The sequence below is a fragment of the Gobius niger genome (assembly GCF_951799975.1).
Source record: "Gobius niger genome assembly, chromosome: 2".
Classification (NCBI taxonomy): Eukaryota; Metazoa; Chordata; class Actinopteri; order Gobiiformes; family Gobiidae; genus Gobius; species Gobius niger.
In genome coordinates this window covers 11,900,957-11,926,358 of record NC_136853.1, presented here as the reverse complement: position 1 = coordinate 11,926,358, position 25,402 = coordinate 11,900,957, and the positions used below count along the sequence as shown (strand labels likewise).

Genomic DNA, 25,402 nt, shown 5'->3' with positions numbered 1-25,402 from the left:
GAGATGCAAGATTGAGGGGAAGGACAAACACATAAAGAGTTCTTATTGCCTTGCTACTATAAATATATGTGTAGAGCTCAACCTAGACTCACCTTTTTGTCCTGATATACTATCTCAATCTGGTTCAACACAAAAAGGTAACACGGGAAAAAAAAACAAAAAAAAAATTGTTAACCATGACTTTGAAAATAACTAATAAGTATTGGGAATTACACTGTTATTGACTGGCTTTGGGATTATTTACATTTTTACAACATACCTTTTTCACAGGGTCGTCAGTCTTTGAGAGCAAGAAATAAAATAAAATAAAAATAAAAAAAATGAAAATGTTCCAAAACTTCTACTCTAATATATTATTATTATTATATTATTCTATAACACTTTTTTAACATAAGAATTGTTTGATATTTATTACCCACCTTTTCTTCATCAGACTTAAATAAAAAGAAAAAAAAAAGAAAAGAAAAGAGTTAAACAAAAATATTGTTTCAACCGCTATAAAGGCCAGGAATTTCATTTGGAAATTAAAATGGGTATTTTTTTGGTTGGAGGAAAAACCAGGTGTTGGACTAAACACAAACATCACAAATTGGTTGAAATGTGGCAGCACGGGGGGAAAGAAAGGACCAGGGAGGACTTAAGTCTGTGCTCCACAAACCTCAACTTCTAATATGAGCTCCTCTTTGACCTCTTCCTCACTTTCATCGGACTAAAAAAACACATAACAGAACTGGTAACTATAATGTATATTTTATAAACTAAGCAACAGCGTACGTTTCTCCTGACAGAAGAAACAGATTGTGAATATGCATGTCATAAAGACGCGTGCATATTCAAGCAACTTGCCTGCAGGTTTAACGTTTTACAGTTGCGCTAGAAAAGAAAAAGTAAAAATGAATAAACGTGACTTGTTGACATTAAAGTAAAGGATTAGAGGCTGGTGAGAGGATTTCACAAAACAACCACCACAGAGGTCAATTCAAGGAAAAGTGCATATAAAACCATTCCTACTCATGTATAACATCCAGTAAAGATCAGACTTTGCACCTTGACAAGGGAATTTCTTCTTTCCAGTAAAGAACGATTATGAAATGTTCATATTTTAGCTACAAAGCTATAGGCTTTGCATTATTGTTATTTGTGAATTGTTGTTTCCATATGATAATCATTGGTGGAAAGTGGAAAGAACATTCCATGAAAATTTTAATCTATAAACTAGAGTACTCTAAATTAGCCTAAAAACTACATGGGAGTAACCTGTAAACTTCTAGGGATCTAAATAGGACTGCACAAAATTAAAATGATCCTGCAGTGTTTCCCAATTAGTGGCATGGTCACTTCTTTGTAATAAAATTAATGACTTTAGACTTTAGTTTTCACATTGTATGAATAAAACAGTAAGAAAGTGTATATATAATAGTTATAGTTACAGTTATAATAACTGTAACTAGGGATGCACCGATAGTGGTATCGGAAAAAAAACATATCTGGTAACATCAACAAATATCCGATACTGAACCGATACCAGTTTTGGCACTCACCGCTTTAAAAACACAACTTTCACCAACCAAATCTTGGTGAATATGGGCATGTTGTATGTCATTTTGACGCTAAGAACAAGGAAAATGCAATTGTTGCAAACGTATTTTCGCTGCAAAAAATACTGCAGCTAGCAACAGTATGCTAATGCTAGCGGCGGTATGCTGAAGCTAACGTCAACAAGGCTGGGACAGAAGCTATGATAATAGCCGCTGCTGGAGTGGTATTTGTGTTTTAGTTTATGAAATTCTGTTAAAGGGGGCCTATTATGCAAAATCGACTTTTTCAAGCTTTACATCATGTTATTAAGTCATTCCCTCATTAAAACCATGCCTGAAGTGTTGCCTTGGCACATTCACGTATTTTCGAGTAATCTGTAGAAACTCTGATGGCGGCCATTTTAGGGATAAAACGCCTGATTCCTTCAGGAAACGCCCTCGACCTCCAGGATACGCCTCCGACCTTTCGTCACCAGCCGAGTAACCAACCACTGCTCCTCAGCAGAACCCCCTCCCGCAGTGTCTAGCTCTAAGATGTAAACAGAGTCATCATGGAGGATTAGCTTCATGTGTTGTGAAACAGAGCCACAGCAGACTTTTACAAAGACACACATCAGTGTTTCTGTTACCGAAACACCCAGGATTAAAACCGGTGACAAGAACACTTATTTCAGTGTCTGGTTCTGCGCTGGGCCTTGATGATGCACAGAGCCTCCGGAGAAAGCTAATGCTAAGCTAAACCTCGAGTCATCACGTGAAAACGAGAAATATGCACAAATAAAGTCAATAAAACCACCACACACATAAAGAACCGTTTAACAATGATCACACACGGAGCCAGGCTTGTTGATTTGGAAGTTTATTGCTCACATTTCATCTACAATGGGTCATAGCCGAGTGGTTTTCTCCCGGAGCTAACAAGCTAGCCGCGACAAGCTAACGGGAAAATTCACTGAATACAAGCAGCATATTATGCATTGAAAACGTCACTAAAACAGGCAACTGCTTGAAGCAGCCTTTATGATGATGACACACGGAGCCTGGCTTGTTGATTGTGTAGTTTATTGCTCACATTTCATCTACAGTGAGTCGTAGCCGAGTGGTTTTCTCCCGGAGCTAAGGCACTATTAGCCGCGACAAGCTAACAACCTTCACCTTCACAACATTCATTGAAAACAGGCAGCATATTATGCACAAATAACGTCAATAAAGCCGGCAACTACTCGAAGCAGCCTTTACGATGATCACACAATGAGCCTGGCTTTACACATTTGTGGTTTATTACAGACTTTTCATCAACAATGAGCTGTAGTCGATTATAACAAGCTAACGGGTAACCTCGAAAAACCATTGTCCACCTGCACAGATAATGTCCGTCTTTGAATGGTATGGGCTCCTGCAGATCCTGGTGTCGTCCATGGGGGTATAGTTAGAGATCCATAGGGCATGGCAGATGCAAAGAGATAGCCTCCAAACAGCAGTTATTTTTCAGGCAAGAGCCCCTTCCAAGCGTCCTGTGTGGAAGGTTCGTTTCCAAATAATATCCTGTGTGGCCATTGTTCACAAAGTGATAAACAGTAGCTCCTTTCCAACAATAAAAAATAAAATGCACCGATCGTAGTTTCAATACTGTTGAGACATCAACGAGCGCAGTGTTGTTGTGATGCCACAGACAGCGTGTGGAGGGGGCGTGTCTGAAAGGGTCAGAGGTTCTTAAAGAGACAGAGGCCTATTTCAAGCCATTTGCTACGCCATTTTGAAAGAGCAATTTTATACAAGGCAGTTATTCTAATTTACTGCATTGACAGACCAACAGAAGGTTTCGTCATCATTGTAGTGTGCTATAGACTGGTGCTATGTGGCTGAAAAAAGCATAATACCCCCTCTTTAAAGAATAACTGATATCAAATATCAGTTATGCTCAAGTTGTAAATATCAGATCAATTTATGTGAGTTGTTCATAAAAATGTAACCTAAATAGCCGGTCATAATAGAGTAGGAAAGTCTAGTTATTCTTATTGACTTTATTCATCTCACACAGGAGAAAAGAGGACCAACTTTTTAACTCACTGCAGTCACTTTTAAGAAAGTCTCTTGGTATCGGTTACTATCGGATATCGGCAGGTACTCAAACCTCCAGTGTGGGTATCGGTAGAATTAAAGCTGGATTGATGCATCTCTAAGTGTAATTGTCACAACAGATGGGCTTCACAGTGACTTCAGATTTTGTGAGGTAGAAAGTCACCAAAATAGCAACCATATAAGTTGTGTGACCAGGTGTAGCAGTTGCTAACTTTCTAGGATTACTCGTAGACAGTACTCGCAATTTAACACCACACTTAAAGGTGCCAGGAGACAAAAACAGCTTGGGAACCACTGCACTACATTTATTTAGCCATTTCAATTATTGAATTGAAATTTTCCAAATAAACATAACTATGGTAGGATATCAAAATATGAGCCTCTTGATTCTTCAGAGCAGTATAATTTAAGTATTTTGTGCAGACCTTGAACCATGTTAAGTAATAACTGCTTCACTTCTATGTATTTTCTATACTCGAATATACCACACATTTTATCCAATACCTACCTCCTCATTACCATCCTCCTCTTCCTCTCCCCCAACCAACTCCTCTTGCTTTAATTATGATGTCAAAAATAATAATTCAGTGTGCATAATTCAGAAATCTATGAAGGCCAAATTCTACTGCAGAGCTATTCTACAATCCAACAAGAGTGCGTCTACAAAGGACACGTAGGGATTCAACCCTTCTCCATGCGATATCAAATCATCCGATATAGTCATTTCGATACAATCCACACACTCTTAATGTTGTGCTGTTGTTTTGGTGTGGGAGGGAAAGGGTAAAGCCTGCCGTCTCATGTAGATGCAGAGAGGAAATGGCACCCCAGAGGTTTTTCACATCGCTATATCCTTACAGATAAAACTACCACTACACCGCTTTGAATCTTATAACCCTTGTGTCAGAGGTTTTGGAGAGACGGAGAGTCGCGGGTGTTTCCACTGAACGGGGCGAGGGACCGGAGGGACTGGGACTGATCTCTATGATGCATGTGAGGACGGATATTAGAGGAGACAGTTCCTATGCATAACACAGGAAGTCTGACGCTACAAGCAAAAGACCGTACGTAAAGCATTCATGTACATTTAACCATGTACATACCATTGCTTCCTGTGTTGCAACCTGACACAAACAAAACAAGAAGTTTTTTGTTAAAACACATATGGTTAGTTAGTCAGCAAGTTTTCCTTACTTCACAGTATGTCTTTTGCCCATTACTAAGTGCATAAGGCAGATTTCCATGTGTTTCTAGTTTGTAACATAGGAAGAGAGAAAATAGCAGTTTCCAATGATACAACTTGAACACGCTCAGGGCCCTTAAACAGTGTGGTTGACGGTGACCGAAGAATGATGACAAAAAAGGATCCACCCGGGATACCCAATAGCAAAATCTTGGTGAAATGGGCTGTCAAACCTGTCATATACACTTCGACACATAAGTCTCATAGGTAGGCATTACTATATTTAATTTCTTTCTTTTTTTTTCCGGCGAAATCCTTTGTCTTTTTGCATACCTGTTTGGCACCCATTGACTCGAACATTTTCTCCAGCTGGATTCTTAACTGCTGGACGTTATTCATCAGGACACAAGGCTGCAGGAATAAAGAAAGGCAACAAGGTTACACCGACGGAGGAAGCAATGTAAAAGTTTGTAAAATGACTGTTGCTCTGAAAGAAATGCAGCTTTTAATGAATACTTACAATCTTCTCTTTGTCAATGTAGGTGGGGAAGCTTTTGGTTAGAATAGCACTGTACTGCAGGAGGACTTTGGCAATAGTCTGAACAATAGAAACATGCTTTAGGATTATACAAGCACTGAATAAAACCTCAAGCCATACACACACACACACACACGCAGGTTATGCACCTTTGAGAATCGTCTGCTGTACTGTGCCATGACTTTTGGGTCTGGACACTCCAGTTTCTTGATGATCTCAAAGCTCTGGTTTAGTTGTGTGAAGATGTCCACCACGGAGCAGGAAAACAGGGCGTGCTCGGACGTCTGCTGGAACTGAACGAATACATTGTTTTAAAAAAACGTATACTGGTAATGATGCACAAGAGATTTACTGTTCACAGCTAGCCAGAGACAGACTACTTTTTTGTATTTGTAGATTAAATTCTCTTGAAATTCTATTATATTTAATTTTGCAGTTTATTTATCCTTCAACTAGTGCCTCTTGGTCAGGAGTACCTAGCTAGGATGTTTTATCTTGATTTGAGTAGTTAAGGCGAGACACTGCAGGTGAATAGGGGAAAGAAAATAAATGTAGAGATGTCAATTTCAAACGTTTGCTGAACATCACAGATATAAATATGAGAAAAAAAAACAAAAATTGCACTTTTTCTGTCATTTTATGTTTTCACATAAAAATAAGGCATTTTGGGCATTAAATTGGCCAAAATTGCCTATATTTTGTAACCTGGCTAACACCATGCTGCTGCGTGCGCTCGAATTATTTCGAACTGCACAACAGCCTGGGGACCAAGGCCGAAATCTCCGGTGGATTTGGGAACCAATCACAGAACGAGGAGGGACGGCAAGACGATGACGCGCTATTCGATATACGGAAGCTTGTAGTTTATTTACGGATAATAAAAAAAAGTTTATTTACGGATCCAACGTGACAGCAGCAGACACGATGGTATTTTTTGATCAAGCTTTAGACCTTGTTCTAAATAATTTAGCTCAAAAGTTTACAGCGGGTACGTCATACGTCATCTCATACGATGATACGATTGGCCATGGCTACGTGCAGACGCAAGAGACTTTTTTTTTTTTTTTCGTATCGCCCAATAAACGCGTATGGACGATCGTAAACCGCACCTCTCCTACGAGAAAATGAATTGGTGGTCCCCAGACTAAATATCACTTGTGATTTTAGTCTGGTGTTAGCCAGGCTATATATTTTGGGCAACAAAATCAAAATAATGAATTGAGCCAGATTAAATGTTATGGTTTTATTTTATTGACATATTAGTAACTAAGATTTTTTCAGAGGGGATTTTGGATATATTGTTTAGTTTTTCAATAAACTAATCATCAGTGAAAAAATCTGTAAAAACTCAAATTCCAAGGTTTCAAAGCTGAATAAATCAGGCTAGGAATTAGATATTAAAAAATCCCTCTGAAAAAACCTTCAAAATATTGTTAGGTCTCAGACTGGAAAGTTTGGGGTCTGTTGGAGCTACTATAAGGGCTCACTCGCTGCCCGAGTGCAGCTTCTCTCATTCAGAGAAAACCAGCCCTGAAGTTTTGTAGCGACTGCGCATGCGCGGCCCGTTCTCCGACTTTTCTGCACCAGCGTCTCGTAGGAGGAAAAATACCATATTTGGGTGGAAGCGTCATCACGGGGCCCCTTAGCAGCACACGTGGATGTAAAATCGGTCAATATTTATGAATGAAAACCCGCTTGAAAGATGGACTTTCTACGCAGCGCAGCAGCTACTTCCGGGTTTCCCCCACCTCGCAGACAAAACATCATAAAATAAACATCATGAGGGGTGAGTTTTGTCATGTTTATACTCTGACATGAAAACTAAGATGTAAAGGGAGGAAAATAGATAAAAAATCTCCACTTCGACCACTACGTGAAAAATCAATACTTTCACCTGCCGTGTCTCGCCTTAAGAAAAATGATCCGGTAGCCACCACCGAGTGTGGAGTGATTGAATAATGACAGCAGAGGAGCTCTTTGAGGAACTTGTTACACAGTCTTGTAAAGCACAATACAAGCGTAAGCCATGATAGTTATTATGGGGGTCATCAACTGTTAGTCCCAACACCTCCATCTACTGAGCGCCATTTTGACATGAATCTACTTACTCCATCTTTCTTGTCTCTCTCCAATGCTCCGTGCATGAACTCCAAAGATACATCCTCATTCTCCTCCAGCCATTGCAGAACAAACTGGACAAACCATCTACAAAATAGAACAAATGACCATCAGCATTTCGAAAAAGAAGGGAAGATTCGACATTTGTTTCTGTGACTTACGATGGGTAGTCGGGAATAACGTTCTTAAAGTTTGGCAGCTCCTTGACGTATTCGTTGTAGAGCCACTTGACTTTGAAATGTAGGTTCATGTAGTCGGTGCTTTTGCACAGGCGATGCTTCTCGTGTTCTACAGAAATGAACATATTGAACAGTGTTTCTCAAATACACTACAAACGTATAAATATTGTGTTTTTGCTCAACATTAAAAACTTCAATTTTTAGCTCAAATTCTAAAGATACAAGTGCTTTGCGTTGTCATTGTTTTAATCAAAAAGGTTTTATGTTTTGTATTTACTACAGGACATCCATGTGATTGTATGAAAGGCATCCAGGTGTTGATTCACAAAATTGCTCTGAAGAAGACACATCCACACATTTTTTTCCACAACATGTAACTTGGAGTTTCTATGACTGCGGTTCACTTAATTTGAACTCTAGCGACAAGCCACTATTTTCTGTAATTAAACCAAATGAGCAGATTGGAAACAGGTTTTGTTCTTCAGGTTGTACACAACGCCTAAGCAACTTAACCGACGAACATGCACAATCGTTTGCAAGTCTATAGTGTATGTTCATGGCTTTATTAGCATTAGTCTTTCTCTCTTCCATGCAAACAAATAGTTTGAGGGCGTGAATATATAGACAATTAAAACACAAATGCTTACCATCCATGGCATACATCATGTCCTGGGCGAACAGCGTCCACATGACTTCAGCAGACACTTTGCCTACATTCAGTTCTTGGGGAAACCTGAAATTAAGTCATGAAAAAATATTGAGAAGCCTAACTTAAAATAAATAAATATATATATTTGATAAGCGGTTTGCTACTCACTGGTTTAGCACAGGCGTATATGAGTTTCTGTCCTCTTCAATGATGGAAACTGTCAGCATAATGAGTTTAGGCCAGAAGTCCAAATTCTTGTTGCTCGGACCCTGCTCTTCTAAAGGAACTTCCTCTTTGTTCTGAATGAGACAGAGATCAGTAATTAAAATACCATATGCTATATCATAATAGTTTTTGTAAATACATATACGTATATATATATATATATTGTTTTTAAGAAAGCACTTTGGTCTGTGTTGTAAAATGCTCTAGAAGTAACTTTGATTGATTTACATTATACAAATTAATCTGGGACTCTAAATTTGCTATGTCAGAGGTTGTGTTGTCGAACAATGCATGAGCTTCCCCAAAAAATGTCATGATGACGCAACCTATGAATAATATCAAGGTGGATGCAATGGTAAAATACAGATGTTTGACCTAATTTAAGGCTAATATTTTTGTCATTACTTTATAACTATCCACATTAAGTTGAAAGAGTTAAAGAGTTAAAAGAGAGTTAAAAAAAAAAGGAGTTGCTGTTTTTTGTTTTTTTCAGGTCACAAAAATTAAAGCCACACCACGGAGAATTTTACCCAAAAAATAAAATTGAAATACAAGCACTTATTTTATGACAGATATTTTCATAATTGAATAATACCTCATAAATGTACAAACAAGCATTTATGAGGCTCAACTCTCCTAAGACATGACTGTAAATTTAACCGGGAGTGGGTACATCTCCAGCTCGTTTCCATGGAGATGTGACGAAAGGCAGTAGTAAACAGGCTGGGTCCTCATCCAAATCCATTCTCTGATTACACCACTGTAGTAATAGCATTTTCTGTGTCGAGCTGGTCATTAGGAGCATGTTTTTTTTATGCCGGCGACAGTATAGTCCAAAATGTTACGCAGTGTACCTTTAACTAATAATGAACAATTTTACTTGAGATTACTTAAGATTGTAGCTTGTGGACCCCATTCTCTGACAAACAATGATCAGGGAAACAATTTGTTATTTCCTGTTGAGAAAGTGAAAGCTACTCACATTTAGTAAAAAAAAAAAAAAGATTGCCTCTGTTCATCATCGCCGTAAGTGCACATCAACACATTAAATCTGAGTCTTATTGTAGTAATTGGTTTCTGACGTAAATATGGGGCGGATTTTCTGAAAACAGCTTGTGATTCAGAGAATGCTTTTATGCAGCTTAATAATCCCTGCGTCCAGAATCTGCCTCGGTGTGAATGAGTTTGTTTTTCATGAGTCAGAGCACAGGAGGCTGAAAGAGGGAGAGTAAGAGGACGAGACACACCGGGCCTGTTCATTTGGGAAGGTTTAAAACTACGGATGTTATTCTGACAACTCCCTAAAATGCCTCTTTATTTCAGATTGGCCTCTTGTTTCACAGCAGTTTTAGAAGTATATGCAGCATGACACATGGAAAATAAAACATAATATAAAGCTACAGTACATATAAAATATTCAAATCACGAACTGAATCGCAAGTGAAATTGACGTTTCTGCCAGAATAATTGCAAATCTATATTCTTTGTTAGAAACTTACAGAATCCATGGGCTGGTACTGTCTGCTGTACAGTTCTTGGCAGTTGTTGAAGATGTAATCATAGGTTGAATTGAGACAAGCTTTAACGCAGTCCCTCACCACTTGGCTGGCTCTGGGAGGAGACTGCAGCTCCTGAACCTGCACATACATTTAGGTGAGAGTAAGGTTAATGGTTACCGCTCCTTATAGACAAACAAGACGGACAGAAAAGCTTACCTTCATTCTGAAGAAAGTGATGCTAGTTAAAAGATCAACCGTCGATTTCAGATCCTGGAGACGGTCATTGCTACTCGCAGGGAAGTGATTCTAAAAAGCAAAAATCAAAGTCTTACCCCACAGTTATTTTGATGAACATTACAAAGTAAATCAACATCTATGTCACAAGCGAAGAAGAAAGAAGAAAGAAAAAAAGAAGTAAGAAGAAAGAAAAAGAAGAAAGAAAATAGAAAGAAAAAAAGAAGATAAAAGATGAAGAAAAAGGAAAAAGTAGATTATATATCGTTATATTATATATCTTTCACAGACATAGTCACAAAGCGCTTTACATACAGTAAGACAATTGTACATTCACCTAGGGCTGCAGCTAACGATTATTTTGATTATTGATTTATCTACCGATTATTTTCACGATTAATCGATTAATCGCTTGGCTGTGAAAGGTGCATGGAAATTGTATTTTTTCAATTTTTTGACCACATAAAGCTAAAGTGGCACCGCTTGAGGACATGTTGATGGAGTAAACTTAAAGTAGATGTTTGTAGGAGGCTCTTTGTGCTAATTCTGCTTTCTGATTGGACGAGGTAAAGACAGATATTTATGAAATTTACAATGTACAAAACACTGCAGACCCTCACTTTAAAAATAAAGTAGGTTTTCATCCAAAATACATAATTGTCATGTCATTTTTGCTCTATTTTAGTCTGTGTTCACTAGAAAACGATAAATCGATCACTGAAATAGTTGACAACTATTTTAGTAATAGATTAGTTGTCGATTAATCGATTAGTTGTTTCAGCCCTACATTCACCCCATACTCGTGGTGTTCAGTTTCCTCTGGGGGACACTGACAATGTTACGACTGCACTCATTTGCGCCAACGGTCCCTCGACCCACCATTCACACACACAAATCAGTCATCCTGGCCTATTGTACATGTTTTTAGTGGTTGGGGAAACCGGAGTACCCGGTAAACTCCACACAGAAAGCCCCGTCCAGGTGGGAATCAAACCCGGGACCTTCTAGAACTTTATTCAGTGTTATTGAATGAGAACAAAAAGAAATATAGATTACAAACGAAGAATCATATATTTTAGATGTGCAGTGATTTATATTGACTTCAGACAAAATGTATTTACATTACCATTGAAGGAAGGACATCTACACTTTTGTGAGTTGCTTTTAAAGGGCAGGGCAGCAGATGTACCTATAGATGTGTGGTGTTTATCACACAGAGCGTAAAGTGTAAAGCTGTAAATAAAATACTTCTGTGAATATCTCTGCCTTGATTTTATCTTTATTTCTTTTATTCATTCTCATTTTTTCTCTTTATTATTTTACTTTTTGGCACCCAGTGGAAATGAAGGTGCACGCATCTCCCCCTCCAGATGATTAAAAGTAAAGTTCGAATGTGGCAGAAAATAACCAGAGCACTCTTTGTACCTCCTGATTCACTTTGGCGTGTGTGGATTCCTGGGCACAATCAGCCAGAGGACGCACTTTGTTCATTTGCAGAGACGGGGCTCTGAGACGGGCGATCGACCCCCAGTGCTGTCATTGTATTTAGTACTTCTGTGCTAATTGACGACTTTCATTGAAATCCTAGGCTCATGGAGATGTTTGACGTACCCTGTATGTCGAGAGATCAATCCGCAAAGAGTTGTGCAGCTGGTCTAAGAGCTTCACAAAACGGTCTTTCTGTAGGTAGAACAAAGCACAATTCGACAACAGATTACATTCAAACTGCAGCCACAGACATCTCCCTGCACGAGTGGGTGTGTATTGTACTTACCCCAAAATTGGAGGCTGCGAAGCGGTCGGAGGCAGACACATTGGTAGAGGCGGTGGTGTGGGCGTAGAAGGCATTGATGTTAGCCAGTAAAGTGCTCATCACAGCGGGGACTCCGGGACACATGTACTTAGACGAGAGGCAGGCAAAATGTCTGCAAATAGAAACAGTCACATATAGGGCTTCGAGAAAAAAAATGCAATCAAAAGCACAACATTCGAGTGGTCACATTAAACAAATCACAAAAGTTATCTATGGAGTGGTTTAACTGGGGTCAGATCTCTACCAATACATGAATACCAACCTCAAGCTCAGGGACTACAGATGGAAACTAGCTGTTGAAATGTTGAAATAAACTAATAAACTATTTAAGCAGGCAAAGAAACATCTATACGGAAGACAATATTAATAATTCATTTTTTTTTTACATTTTTCAATATGCATTAGAGTGCCATGGAGTGAAACGCTTCATTCATAAAAACAGGCGCGTGTCATTCTTTTTTTATTCTGTCAGCCCTCACAGATGATTCAGCATGAGCACTTTGCCACATGCAGCACATGGAAAAGTGAAAGCAGGAGTAGGACAAAGAAGAATAAGCCCTAGTTTGTACCCTTGCCTCATCATTAAAAAAAAAAAAAAAAAAAAATGGCTTTGGGGAGCAGGGAAATTACTCACTCCGATTATTTTTTGATTATTATTTTTCTTTGTTAAATAAAAAGGAATACCGGTATATACTGTACATAATGTAACTTCAGAGACAGTGCTGCAGCCGGTGAGTGCACGTGCCTGTGTCATAACAATTTCTCTGGTGTGAGGTCATTCCATCAGCCTGTGAGTTATAGGGCACATTGAGGCTGAGGGATGGTCCATTGGAGGGTGCTTTGTGTGATGGATGGGCTGAGCTAACAGGCATGTGGAGCAAGCATGGTCTTTCACTGGTACTAATTCATTGAGAGGGAATTTAAATACTGACGCCTTCACACAGACAGCAATGTATCTTTTATTTATTTGTTTCACCTTTGAAACGCTTTTCCTTATGTTTGGATTTCTCCGACAGAAATGACCATGAGTTTCCCCTTCGGTATGAACGATGCAATTCTCATAATGGGGTAGCATGTTACAGAAATAAATTGGAAATAACATGGTGTCTGGATATGTGATATCATGGGAAGTGAGGTAATTACATGGAAAGATGACACACAGTTTATTTTAGTTTATTCTATGGTTGATAATGAATACCTATGCCACAACCTCAAACCAGAATGAAGACTGTAAATTACCTGGAAACATGGTTTATATTTTCTTGGCAATAGGGTATTATGGAAACAGGGCCATAAAAAGCATTATCTTCCATTTTTTCTTTTCCTCATTTCCCAACGCACTGCTTTCTTAAAAAAACTTAAAAGTAACTCTTGCCCCTAGAGGCCATAGGCGTAACTGCAGGTGTCGAAGCAAGTTACGATTTTTTAACTTATTAATTGTCTTGGAGAGTAAATACTACGCTGACAGGAAAGGCGAAGGGAGAGAGGGATATTGTACATCTAATTATACAATGGAAATAGTTTTTTTTCACTCAAACTTGGCTGTAAATACTGTTTAAAGTGACGCTAGCCCACAGCTAGCTTTGCCCGTTAGCATGCTAGCTTCTTCTTCGTGATTCCATTAGTGTGTATTGCTTGCTCCGGTCCGGTGGCAGTCAAGTTGCAAACATCGTTTTCTGGCCAGAGACACAAGGGCGAGATGAAAGACCCCCCAATCATCCCATAAACACTTGTATTACCCCGACAGGGACTACGAAAAGGATTTATTAAGGTAAACACGTTACTTAGTACTGCTTTAACACTTTCGTGGGAAAATATAAACCTTTTTATGCAACGCCAATATTGACACAGCACAGCAAAAAAAAAAAAAAAAGTTTTTCTATGTAAAAACATGAAAGTATAATATTTAATGTTATCTTTTCTTTTTCACATGTGCTGTGAATGACAACAGAGCGAGAATGTGCCCAGTGCAATTCTCACCTCACCTATAATTTAAATCCAGGCTGAAAACAGGAAGTATTTTATCTGCAATCTTTGCTTTTAATGTTAATCTTTAATAACTATATTGATGTTTTTTGGATTCATTTTATCTGCCTTCGTGTCATTTTGTGCACCTGACTTTGAATTGCCTTGTGTATGAATTGTGCTCTACGAATGAACTTGCCTTGCCTTTAATTAAAAGCAAATAGAAATATGGAAACATTGAGATTATGAAATGTTGCTATGTTCTTTTTGTGGCTTTAGGGATTATGTTTTTTTCAGACATCGGAAACACCAATAATCCATTACTCACGTCATGGCCTGATAGATCGACTCAATCCCATAACGCATTGCAAATTCATCCACAATTTCCTGAGGCACATCATCAAAGTAGACTTTCCAGGAGTCGTCCCCTCGAGTCTCTGGGATCCTGACCACTCCTTGGCCAAGCACATCGGTCGAATAGTGAAACAGATTCTAATGGGAAAAGGACACGTTAGCGTCACTGAATTGGAATACACTGGATTTTTATGTAGTAGACATCGGTACCTCATGCAGGCATGTGTACTGGATGTGGTATGCAGCTACTTTCTCCTCTCCTTTGATTTCCACATTAATTTGCAAGCGGATGGCACCAGAGACAGCGGACTTATCTGTTCTTTTCTCTGTAAAATAATAAAAAGCACACATTTTTCAGCACAGATCCTGTAATGAGAAGTGAGGCACAGCTTGGGGGGTCCTCACAGCTTAACCGTCTTAAAAAGAGTTCCAAGAAGACAGTTATCTAATTCAGTGGTTCTCTTACTAGTGGGTCGGAACCCAATAGTGGGTCACGGGACCATTTTAACAATTTTTTTTTATAGAAAGATTTATGATCAATTCATAAATCAACTGAACTCTGCAAAGAAATGCTGCAAACGTGCTAAAAATGTCCAAAGTTGAAATCAATATTTTTGGTGTCGCGACTTGTCATGATGAAATATTGGAGGCCACACCAGTTTAGAAACACTGTTCTAAAGTACAACTGCATTATACAATATTTTATACCGATTTCTGTGTGTTCGATGTTTTTTAACCAGTAATATTTCTGTACTGAAACAGTTGGTACAAGAGTTTCAGTCTGATTTGAACTTGCCATTTGAGCCACTTGTTATGAATTACTGAAATAACCAGTTAAAAATTTCAAGCACCGCTAAAAGAATAAATAAATACAATAAAAAAGCTAAAAAGAGAACCCAAAGGTAATATAAAAACTCATCAAACAATATGCCTCAATTCAAATTTCTATGAAGGCCAGTAACGAGGCCTATTCACACAGGACCGACCATTACAGTGGCAGCTCTATTGTTGGAGTTGTGTTGTCACGCTGTGTTCCTTAATACCAGCAAATTCGTCCAGCTAGGGAGGGCAGGAGAGACAGGGAGGGAGAGAGGGGGAGCAGGCGTTTGACCACCGAAAGCTTTGGAGCTGGAAGAAAGCTGCCTGGCAACTCGCCCCTACCATTTGCCCTGACAGAGCCCTCATTAGTGGTAATTTGTACATGTCGCGAAGAGATCGATTTCCGACTAAAGTGTTTCTACTTCATCGTCCAACACGGGGAACGATGGAAGACGACATATCAACGGGGGTGTGCATGCACGGGCTGAACCATTTGGGAAATATCTAATCTCTAATATCTAGCTCTCGTCAGTATTGTCTTTAGGTTCAAGAGTACAATTCAATCTGTCCAGCAAAAGCCTTTGCGATTTGACGCGTTGCGATCCCAAAACCATTTTAGCCCTAGTAAATGTCGTCAGTCATTCTTTGCAAGTGTGATGTGACTTTAAATTAACCTAATCTAATGAAGTACATGAACATTTTTATTGCTATGATGAACATGATATCAGACACATCATGTCTGTCATTTTAGGAAACTGACACATATTCAGAGCACATTTACATTCAGTGTCACGTTCCCTGGGCAGATTTATTGCTACGATGGCGAGGTCAATCTAAGCACTTAAATCAAGATGCTTTGGGCTTTGGAAGAACACACAGATCTTTCATGAAAGATACAAATGCAATGGTTTAGAAAAGTGATGGTTTTAGTAAGGCCAGGCTGATATGAAACTTTGAGGGTTTTAATTTACAATAGCACCAATTCTACACCTGCACCATTACACACCTAGAAACAGTTGAATTGAAATTGAAATAAAAATGTTACCAACCAAGGTTGTACCAGACGTCCATTTCTCCACTCAGTGTCCGAACTTCAATAATACTCTGACCAAGGAAATCATCGGACTCCCTCTTCAGGCGCTGTTTCACCCTGGACTTTATGTCATCATCCTCGTCCCAAACCCGGACTTTAATTCGGTCCGAAGAATTGTGGCACTCACTGAAAAAACAAAAACAAACGTCAGATGTACTGGTATGTAGGTAAAAACTACTGAAAACTTCAAATTAGCAACTTACAAGTGGAACTTCTCCTCCCAAACTGGATTGAGGTTGCCATAAATGGTTTTTGTTCTCTTTTTAGTTTTTCCAACTTGCACAGTGACATATGGATCACTTGACCCGGTTTTGTCTTTGGCCTGAAGTCCTTGAGCACAAACAACTAAAGAAGAGAAGAAAGTGATGATGTTTATGAAATCATGATATTTCATTAAAAAATCCTTTGAGGGTCCTATATCATGCTTTGTTCAGGATTATTCAGTACTTTATACCTTTTAGTCTTGATAACTTTTGTGGCAACGACTGAAGGTCAAAGTGGACTTGGTTTCATTATACTGGTCATACACTACATCAATAAAAGCAAAAGTTGCTCAGTATAATTTTTACTATGTGAAAGTACTAAATACATGTAGTACAAATCTGTTTAAATGAGTCGGATAATTAATAACTTTGTCGCACCACTTACTGCTCTGGAGTGTGCATTTTAAGGCTTTTAAAACAAGCAAATTACAAGAGCCAAATTAACTTTTCACTCAACATAAATACAACATATTTAAAGTACCCAAAAATTAAATTCCCTTCATTACTGACCATCTCTGAGTATAACTTAAAAGAGCATTTTATAGCATTGTCTCTGTTGGACAATATTATAAAATGGTCAGTAGAGGACATACTTCCTCCTTTTGTTTGTGACCAGGGCAGCGATGCAAAATCAAACTTACAAAGAAGATATGCACTGGCAAACATGCTGACCAGCACAACGAGTATGACCACGGACGGGATCAGATCAAGTTTTGTGAATGTGTCAAGAGAATAAAGCACGAAGGAACATCATGGAAAAATGGGTTGGCATTTTGAGAGTGAAAGAGGGAGATAAATATGCAGTATTACTGCAGGAATGTTTTTGATCAACAAAACATTAAAACATGCGGCATTATATGGGAGTATTAAGAATGATTTACCACTTCTTAATCAGTCCAATCCATCCAAAAATGTCATTCAGTATTATACCTGTGATTGTAATTTTAGCAGACCACTTTGATGTTCCATCTAGGACGCTTTGTTTGATAGTCTTCATTTGCTGAGCGTGAAGGCTTTTGGTAATGGCAAACATTTCCCGAATCAGTTCAAAGATTTCTGGTTTGTTCCTCTCCCGGATTTTCATCCTGTCCTTCATGGCCATTATGATGTTCTGAGTCCGATCTTCCGCTCCATGTTTTGAGCTTTTCTCAGCAGCTCCTGAACACAGAGCAGAAATGTTACACTGACATGATGAACACTTACAGGATTTGGTTTTGAAATAATACTAACTTTGCAGACAGTCGGCGTTCAACAATTCTTGGCACTTTTCGTGGCACTTGACCCCACACTCGGAGCACCTCATGCCTTGGCGGGCGATTCCCCACAGCAGCCCTTCACATTCGTAACAGTACGTTGGTGTTGTTGCTGTCCAGACTTCAAAGTTGTGTGGAGTTGTACAAGATATTGGGTAGATGAGCGCTTGTAGGGTCTTCTTGTACACATGATGTTTCTACACAGGGAGAGTAAAGGGAAAAAAGGATTAGTAAGTAAATTCTAAAGCAGATAAAAAAGGTAAATTCACTTTTGTGACTTACCAGTTCCTCATCCTTTATGGATGACCTTGCAGCCATTGCCGAAGCAATCCCTGCCTTTCTGGCTTGGACAAGCGACTATTGATGATACATTAAAAAAATAATTCAAAGAATTGGATGAGCCACTGATACAACCCACAACCAAGTAAACCTTTAGTGTTACTATTCGGTCAGGAAGTGTTAGGGAATGACAAGTCTGCTTCCATAGAAGATCAGTAGTGTTAAAATAGATGTATATGAATTTGTTAGTAACCTGTGGTTTTACCCACAGTATAAAGCAGCTCCCTAAAGATTAAAAAAGGTGAACCCATGACTAAAGGCCCAAGAACCAAAAAGGAAGCATGCAGAACTGTTTCTAAAACCTTTGCATTAATAGATTACAATGCTATTCAGGTGAATAAGAGTGAGGGTTAGTTTAACTACATGGGAAAGCAGAAGGGAGTGGGAACATGTTTCTACAGGACTTACCATAGCCTGACCAACGAGAATGAGCGCATTCAAAAGAGTGGGGAATAGTTTGAGGTTTAAGAGAGGAGGGAGAGACAAATTAGATGCCTTACTTTTGTCTTTCGAAACACTTGTGTTTCCCATAAATAAACAAATCTACTTCCACAATAAATGGACTACACAGACATAACTTACACATACAATATTTACTAAGATTTACAGTAATATAAAATCCAACATGATATAAATTAGCTCAGTAGAAAAGGAAACAAAAACGTGTACTGACCACATCGCTGACCAGTGCGATTGGCTTCTTTTTGCGTAGGTCTGGCATGCTATCAATCCCATAGAGACCAGATCCACCACTAGTGATTGAAAAAAACAAACTGCTTAAAAGGATGACATAACATAATAACATAGAAAAAGGTGCACACTATATAGTAAGTAAAAGGGCATGTGTGACTGGACTTACCCTGGCTTAACCCAGGCTTGCTTTAAGTTAGGTTCATCCTCACGACTCTACACAGAAATCCAAGTTCAGATGCAATTAATTCTCAGCACACAGATGATTAGAGCTATATATTAAAAACATTAAGTGGTAGTTTTACCCCTCTGTTGACAAAACACATACAAAAACAAAACGGTATAGACACAATCAAACAATTTGCGGTGTACATGCTTAACATTCAAATGAAATAAAGTCCATAACGTGTGTGTATGACGTGTCATGATATGACTTCATTTTACAGGATGGATTTTTCTGAGAGAACAGGCCATCAGCACGATTATGAAGCAAGGCAATGGAAAGAACGAACCCAAGAAACAAGCACAAGCTGTTGGAAAAATGAAGTGATATAATTATCAAAACAAAACAACAAATACATTTAAATAGGTAACCTGAAAATCAGCGCTCCAAATATCTGTAAATTACCAATACAAACGGAAGTGAATACAGTCATTTGATGCAAAAAAATATATTATTTTAGGGATAGTACTGTATTTTGTAATGTATACTTTGTGTGGAAATAAAAAATAACAACTATAATATTTTTATTTATTTTTTAGAACCTCTCTAAAGCCGCTAAACACAAAGGCGGGATCATTTAAAAGCAAAAAAAAAAAAAAAATTGGAACAAAGAAAATACAGAACTATCCAGAATCTATAAAAATGTGAACTTTACCGAAGACAAACTCATCTTGCGATTGTGATCCCTGCGATCCTTGGGAGCCATAGGATCCTTGGGAGCCATAAGATCCTTGGGAGCCATGAGCAGATTTTGAAAGTCTGTTACGCGTCAGCCTCTTCTCCCTCAGTATCCTCTGGAAGTTTGCTATTCGCTCTCTGTGACTGGGATCTATAGGTTTTTGTGATTCAGTCTTCTCAAGAATGTGGTCTTCACTGATTGAACTCAATCTCATTTCTTCAGAGCTCAATGGGCTCATAATTGTTGGACTCCCTGGTTTGACTGGATTGGACTCTTCGACTTCTGTAGTAGATATTTTGTTATCGTCACTCGAAACCTCTAAAGAATGTGATTCAGTAAGACCACATGATGATTCACACTTTTCACTCTGGGATTCCTGCAAGGAGATTTCCTGTGTCTCACAGATACTATATGCTGAGGTTTTATTCTCATCATTTAGTGTTTCAAGATGTTTTTCATTTTCAGTTGGACTAATGTCTTTATATTGTAAATCATTATCATTTTCTGTCTTATTTTCTTCATTAGATTGCATTAGGTCAGACAAGGCAGAAACAACATCAGTGTTTGGCACATCAAACTTGTTAAATGCCCCCTTTAAAGTTGACTGGAAAGATAATACAGCCTTGGTAAAAGTTGCAACATCAAAGGTAACTGTATTGGACTTTGACGTGTTTTCTTGAGGTACTTCTGAAGAAACCTGTGATAAAGACTCTCGAGTATCATCCCTAGACAAGCTAGGATCAGTCCAGTCTTGATCGAAACTGTCCACAGATCCTAGATCTAGAGTGTCACCAGAAGATGGACAATCTTCACAGTGTGATTGTGTATCCAAATAACCATCATCACAATCAGTCAAATGCACAGTAGAGCAGCTCAGGCTTCTCGATGGTCCGTGACCTTCTTCATTTGGACAGGATGCAGTGTGGTAACCCGACGCACACAAATATGGACAGTTTGTGATATAGTCACATTCTAAATTGTTTTCGACAGGTTGTGTAAAAGGTCCCCAGTCCATCGTACTTGAAGACCTTGGCGAATTGTAGTGTTGCAAAGATAAATGCTCAGAGCTGTTTTGTGAAGATTGGCCAGACGTACTGCTTTGTGTCTCCTTAGCACCACTGTCCCACACACCCGATTCTAACGCCTCTCCTCTGTGCATGTCCTTCTCCAACCAATGTTCTTGGCCGCCAGCACTATGCCAACTTCCATACTTTGTACAAATTTGCGGGCTACTCAAACTATTGTATGGTGATAAAGAGGAGGCACTTTGGCAGTCTTGGCCAAAATGAGGTTCAGCACAAAAAGGGTTTCCTTTTAGTGGAGCCAAGTGCATTGTTTTCCGACCCATTTGCCTGTTCCATTGGGAAACATCACGGTTCCATTGCGGTGGTTGTGATTGAGGCTGTATACAACCAAGTTCTCCTCCCCAATGCAGAGGCGTTACCACATTCTGTCGGTCAAGGTTTCCTTGATTTAGGCTTGGAATTTGAAGAACAGGGCTAGAATGAGGTGTAGCTGAAGTGGCACAGTACAGTTCACCTATTTCACTCAGCACAGCATCCACGCAGCATGACACTTCATCCACAGATCCCCGCACAGACGTCAGATAGTCCCTCAAATCTGAGATTTCTTCCTGAATCTTATTGATGCCATTGAGTTCTTTAATTATATGCTCAACAACATTAGCTGAACCTTGGCATTCTTCCTCATTCTTCATAACTTCACTTGAATTGGTTGCGACATCCTCCCCAACACCACTATCACCCAAAGAATCGGTAGTTCTGTTTCCAACATGACTGTGTGTGTCCGATTTCTGTCCAGGGTTGGAGAGTGATAAGTCATCTAAAGCAAGTTCTTCTTGTGCTTGTAGGCACTTATGTAATTGTACTTTTGCTGCCTTGGGGCTCTTCAATTTTTTTCTAGCATGCTCTCTTCTTTTGGGGGATGAAGGAACAGCGCCTTTAGTGTAGGGCTCATCCTGTTCACTGTCATGTCCTTTAGTAAACATCCTCAATCCTCCACTGGAGCTTCTTGTTCTAAACATTTTTATATACACAATAGACAAAAAAACAAACAATTAAATTATGTTACATATACATTATACTTACAAAAAAGACAATTTCACACGTCAGCCATAAATGGCAACCAGCAGCTGCAGAGAGCACTGTAATTGTAATTCTTTAAAAAGGCATGGTGAACTCGGTAATTACAAGACAAGCCAATCGTACACTATGCGTTCTCAGCCAACAGCTGCATAGCCTGATAAAGCAGTCATTCTATACCCATTAAATTCCAAGAAATCCAAGAAACATTAACATAATTTCTACACTCAGTCAAAGCCCCCATAATGAGTTAATAGTTGGTTAAATATCAATACTACTATAGAGGGGAAATGACATTACTGTTCAATATCAACATCATATCAAAGATGCTTACCTTAAAGGAGAAACAACAAAACATCAAATTTATCTTGAAACAGCATCTTGTAATAACAATATCCATACGAACAGTGGTTTCGTGAAACAGAAAAAGAACTGAACTTCATTGTCATCATTACAGAAAGAACAAATCTATAGAAGAATTCCTCAAATGAAATGTTAAACATCATGTAGCACTTTCCAGCAGTAACAGACCAGAGCAACTCAAAGCGGCTTACTCTCACTTGAGAACCTGCCCCTCCTTGTCCTGCCCTCTTGCACACTTTCTCTCTCTATCCCTCTCCCCCTCTCTCACTCTCTCTTAGATTGGCTAAGGACATATGATTATATGATTTTACAATGTTCTTAATTGAATTTAGAGTTTTCAGTGTTGTTAAAGACCCCAAGTATATTCTCACAGCCCAATTGTTCAGAGTGTTATAAATGCTTAAATGTGAAATCTCTCTTATATTCTTTGAAGGTGACTCTAAGTCAGTCAGTGTATCTAGATAAACACCGTGCAACGAAAATAGGTTTACTACAGCCACATACAATTACAAGATATAGAAAGATTTATAGCAGACAATGTATGTGGAAAAAATTTGAATAAGTACATCAAGGAAATTTTTGTATTTACGTGAAAATGAGCTCTCACTGTGATTGCTTTGAAATACCAATCCAGTTGAATTGAAAAGTCTACTTTTGGTTTCCCACATTGCTAGTGAGGGAATGTCCAAGAAGATTATAATGTAATACTTTAAGAAAGTTATAAAATTACCTTACTTGAATACAAACAGAGGGGTAAAATTCTACCACTTTGATAAAAAGAGATGGGGGGTATGTCATTGCCGATCTTACCTCACGAATCTGAACTCTAACTCTATTGATTGCCTTTAGCCAACGGAGTCTAGAAGGGGAAAAAGGCAGTGGTGGACCATCATCATGGAACCTATATTACAAACATACCAAAATTACAATAATGTGAAGAAAACATACAGAAAAGGTAGATATAAAATGCAGAAATACGCACTTCAAATGCTTTGATGAACCCCTCTCTGATGAATTGGAACTTTTCAGGGTCTGCCTCTCATCAGCAGAGGTCCGTAGTTCATTTTCATTGAAAACAGGATGTCCATTGTTGGTGCGTGGCTGCCCATTCGCAGAAGGATGGAAGCCTGCACTGTGGTAAGAGTGGAAGGACTCCTCTAGTTCTGAGCCTCCTGTGCTCTGGCCAGTTTCACTAAGTTGGGAGCTGGTCTGGCTCAAGTTTCCAGATGAACCAAAGCGACTACTTTCCACTGGACTACAATATTGAGAAAGGGGAAACAATGTTAGTTATATACACAGAATAAACATAAAAATAGAGATAATTTATAATGCTACACTAAAATAAATTGTATAAAAATCCATGAGAATCTTGACAACAATAACTTATAAGCCCAAAATCCCAAGTGCAAACACAATGAACAATGAACACTTTGGCCGCTTTCACACAGGCTCTAGTTAGGTCGGCCTTAAGGGACTTTCAACCCGAGAGCGGCACGTTTGGGTCAGTGTGAATCCAACCGCCCCACTTTAGGCAGGTCTAAACTGTGAAGGCGGCCGACCTCGGGCCGAACTACTGTTTCTTAGACGCCTCTTATTTGCATGAAGAAAGAATGAATACACGCTGCATGAGGATTTTTGGATTACTGCTTTGACGAGTCAAAATGGATCAACTTTAAATCATCAAGGGCTGTCTTTCCCGTCTTTCTCTTCCTGCTACAGTAAAACTTTCCTCTTTATGAGCCGATTAAAGTGCATTTGCGTATCAGCCTCACTGTATTTAACCACAAGGGAGAGGAGTGACCACCACATAACATTAGGGAAGTGTGTACGCGTGTTGTTGGCGCATTCCCATTGTCATGGGAATGACAATGACTTATTCCCGTTGTCAAGTTGAGCGACCAGCTGAATGTTGTTATGTGGCTGATGGTGCGAGTCTGGCGCAGGTGCGTGTGCGGACAGAACTAACTTTGAGTACATGCAGTTGAAACTAGGGTGGTCTCGGCTCGACCCGCAAGGCGCTCCTGTGTGAAAACAGCCTAAGTCTCAACCATGGAGTCTGTGATCTCAACATGTCAATTTGTTGGAATTTTTTACTACAGGACTACATACAATTTACACAGGATTTTGAGCTTTCCATAAAACTGTATAGTGCTCAGGAAGGAAATGCTTTTTTTGGTAAGAAAGGTGCTTTTTGCTTTGGGGAATAGAGATTGCATATACAGTATTCCTGACTATTTGCACCCCCTAAGTGTTCTTGAACTGCCGTATTAAGTGAATTTCTCCATTGTGAGATCAATAAAGTTCTAATCTTACATCAAAATTCTCTATTTATATCCTCTAAAAAGCCTTTATCAATAAATTATAAGAAAGGCTTTTTATAAGGTTTAAATAGAGAATGTTAATTAGTTTTGATATTCCATTTTTTTCCCCAGGATTTTGAGCTTAATTGTAGGAGTGAAATATACAAGACACTCAGACATACAACATACTAAGACAAACACACACAATAGCTACTAATTCCAAATCTATAAATGGACTGCAGAGCTGGACAGGGGAGTTTGAATGGTTATGAATGGTTTAAATGATTGTCATTTATTATGATTTTACTAGCCTTGCATTTAACAGCTCCTTCTTCAACTGGTTGTCCAGCTGAGCTCCAGAGGTAAGACCTGTATCGGGGTGTGTTTCTACAAGGTTGTCCTTTTCATTGGGAGATAGGGAGGCTGAAGGCTCTACTTCAGGAGTGGAGATGCAAATATTGGGTGTTTCTATGTTACCTGATAAACCTACCGGTTCTGTTTTTTGACCAGCAGCTGTTTGTTTCTTTTCTAGAGTGTGTGTTGGCTGGTCAGCTTTTACTAAGCCTTTGCCCTCTTGAGTTTGTTGGGGCTCTGTCTGCCAAGGAAAACCTAACTTTGCTCCAAATAATGACGTATTTGAGGGTTCTTGTTTTCCAGTGCCTTTTTTATCATCTTGAAATAGACTTCCAGACAGAGACTTAAACCCAGAAAAGAGACCACTGCCTTGCTCAGTTGAAAGTGATGGAGCAGTGGCCTGAGAAAATAAGGATCCAATTGATTTTCCAGTTTCACCTGATGTAGTAATCAAACCAAACAGAGATGTAGTTTGGGATGTTTCAGCATTGACAGAAGTCTGTTCATTAGTTTGTCCCACATCTGGGGTAGCTTTACTGGGGTCTTT

The 25,402-nt window shown here is 38.9% G+C and overlaps 1 protein-coding gene across 3 annotated transcripts in view; it reads right to left on the bottom strand.

Annotated features, from left to right (window-relative positions):
* Positions 1–25,402, bottom strand: part of unc13bb (unc-13 homolog Bb (C. elegans)) — an 86,545-nt gene that overhangs the window by 9,768 nt on the left and 51,375 nt on the right. For 2 of the 3 annotated variants that reach the window (XM_079582551.1, XM_079582552.1), the window contains exons 9-30: positions 23,184–23,456; positions 23,012–23,102; positions 19,004–19,050; positions 18,818–18,896; positions 18,088–18,162; positions 17,783–18,002; positions 17,483–17,710; positions 16,493–16,634; positions 16,246–16,415; positions 14,588–14,703; positions 14,352–14,515; positions 12,020–12,170; positions 11,857–11,925; positions 10,228–10,317; positions 10,012–10,149; positions 8,456–8,586; positions 8,286–8,371; positions 7,621–7,747; positions 7,450–7,546; positions 5,491–5,634; positions 5,324–5,401; positions 5,137–5,214 (exon numbers count right to left, since the gene is read on the bottom strand). In XM_079582551.1, coding sequence (XP_079438677.1) covers positions 5,137–5,214; positions 5,324–5,401; positions 5,491–5,634; positions 7,450–7,546; positions 7,621–7,747; positions 8,286–8,371; positions 8,456–8,586; positions 10,012–10,149; positions 10,228–10,317; positions 11,857–11,925; positions 12,020–12,170; positions 14,352–14,515; positions 14,588–14,703; positions 16,246–16,415; positions 16,493–16,634; positions 17,483–17,710; positions 17,783–18,002; positions 18,088–18,162; positions 18,818–18,896; positions 19,004–19,050; positions 23,012–23,102; positions 23,184–23,456 — 2,794 coding nt within the window. Of the gene's footprint in view, positions 1–5,136; positions 5,215–5,323; positions 5,402–5,490; positions 5,635–7,449; positions 7,547–7,620; positions 7,748–8,285; positions 8,372–8,455; positions 8,587–10,011; positions 10,150–10,227; positions 10,318–11,856; positions 11,926–12,019; positions 12,171–14,351; positions 14,516–14,587; positions 14,704–16,245; positions 16,416–16,492; positions 16,635–17,482; positions 17,711–17,782; positions 18,003–18,087; positions 18,163–18,817; positions 18,897–19,003; positions 19,051–19,428; positions 19,452–19,712; positions 19,984–23,011; positions 23,103–23,183; positions 23,457–25,402 lie in introns of those variants that run through there. The other variant, XM_079582553.1, reaches the window with a different exon arrangement.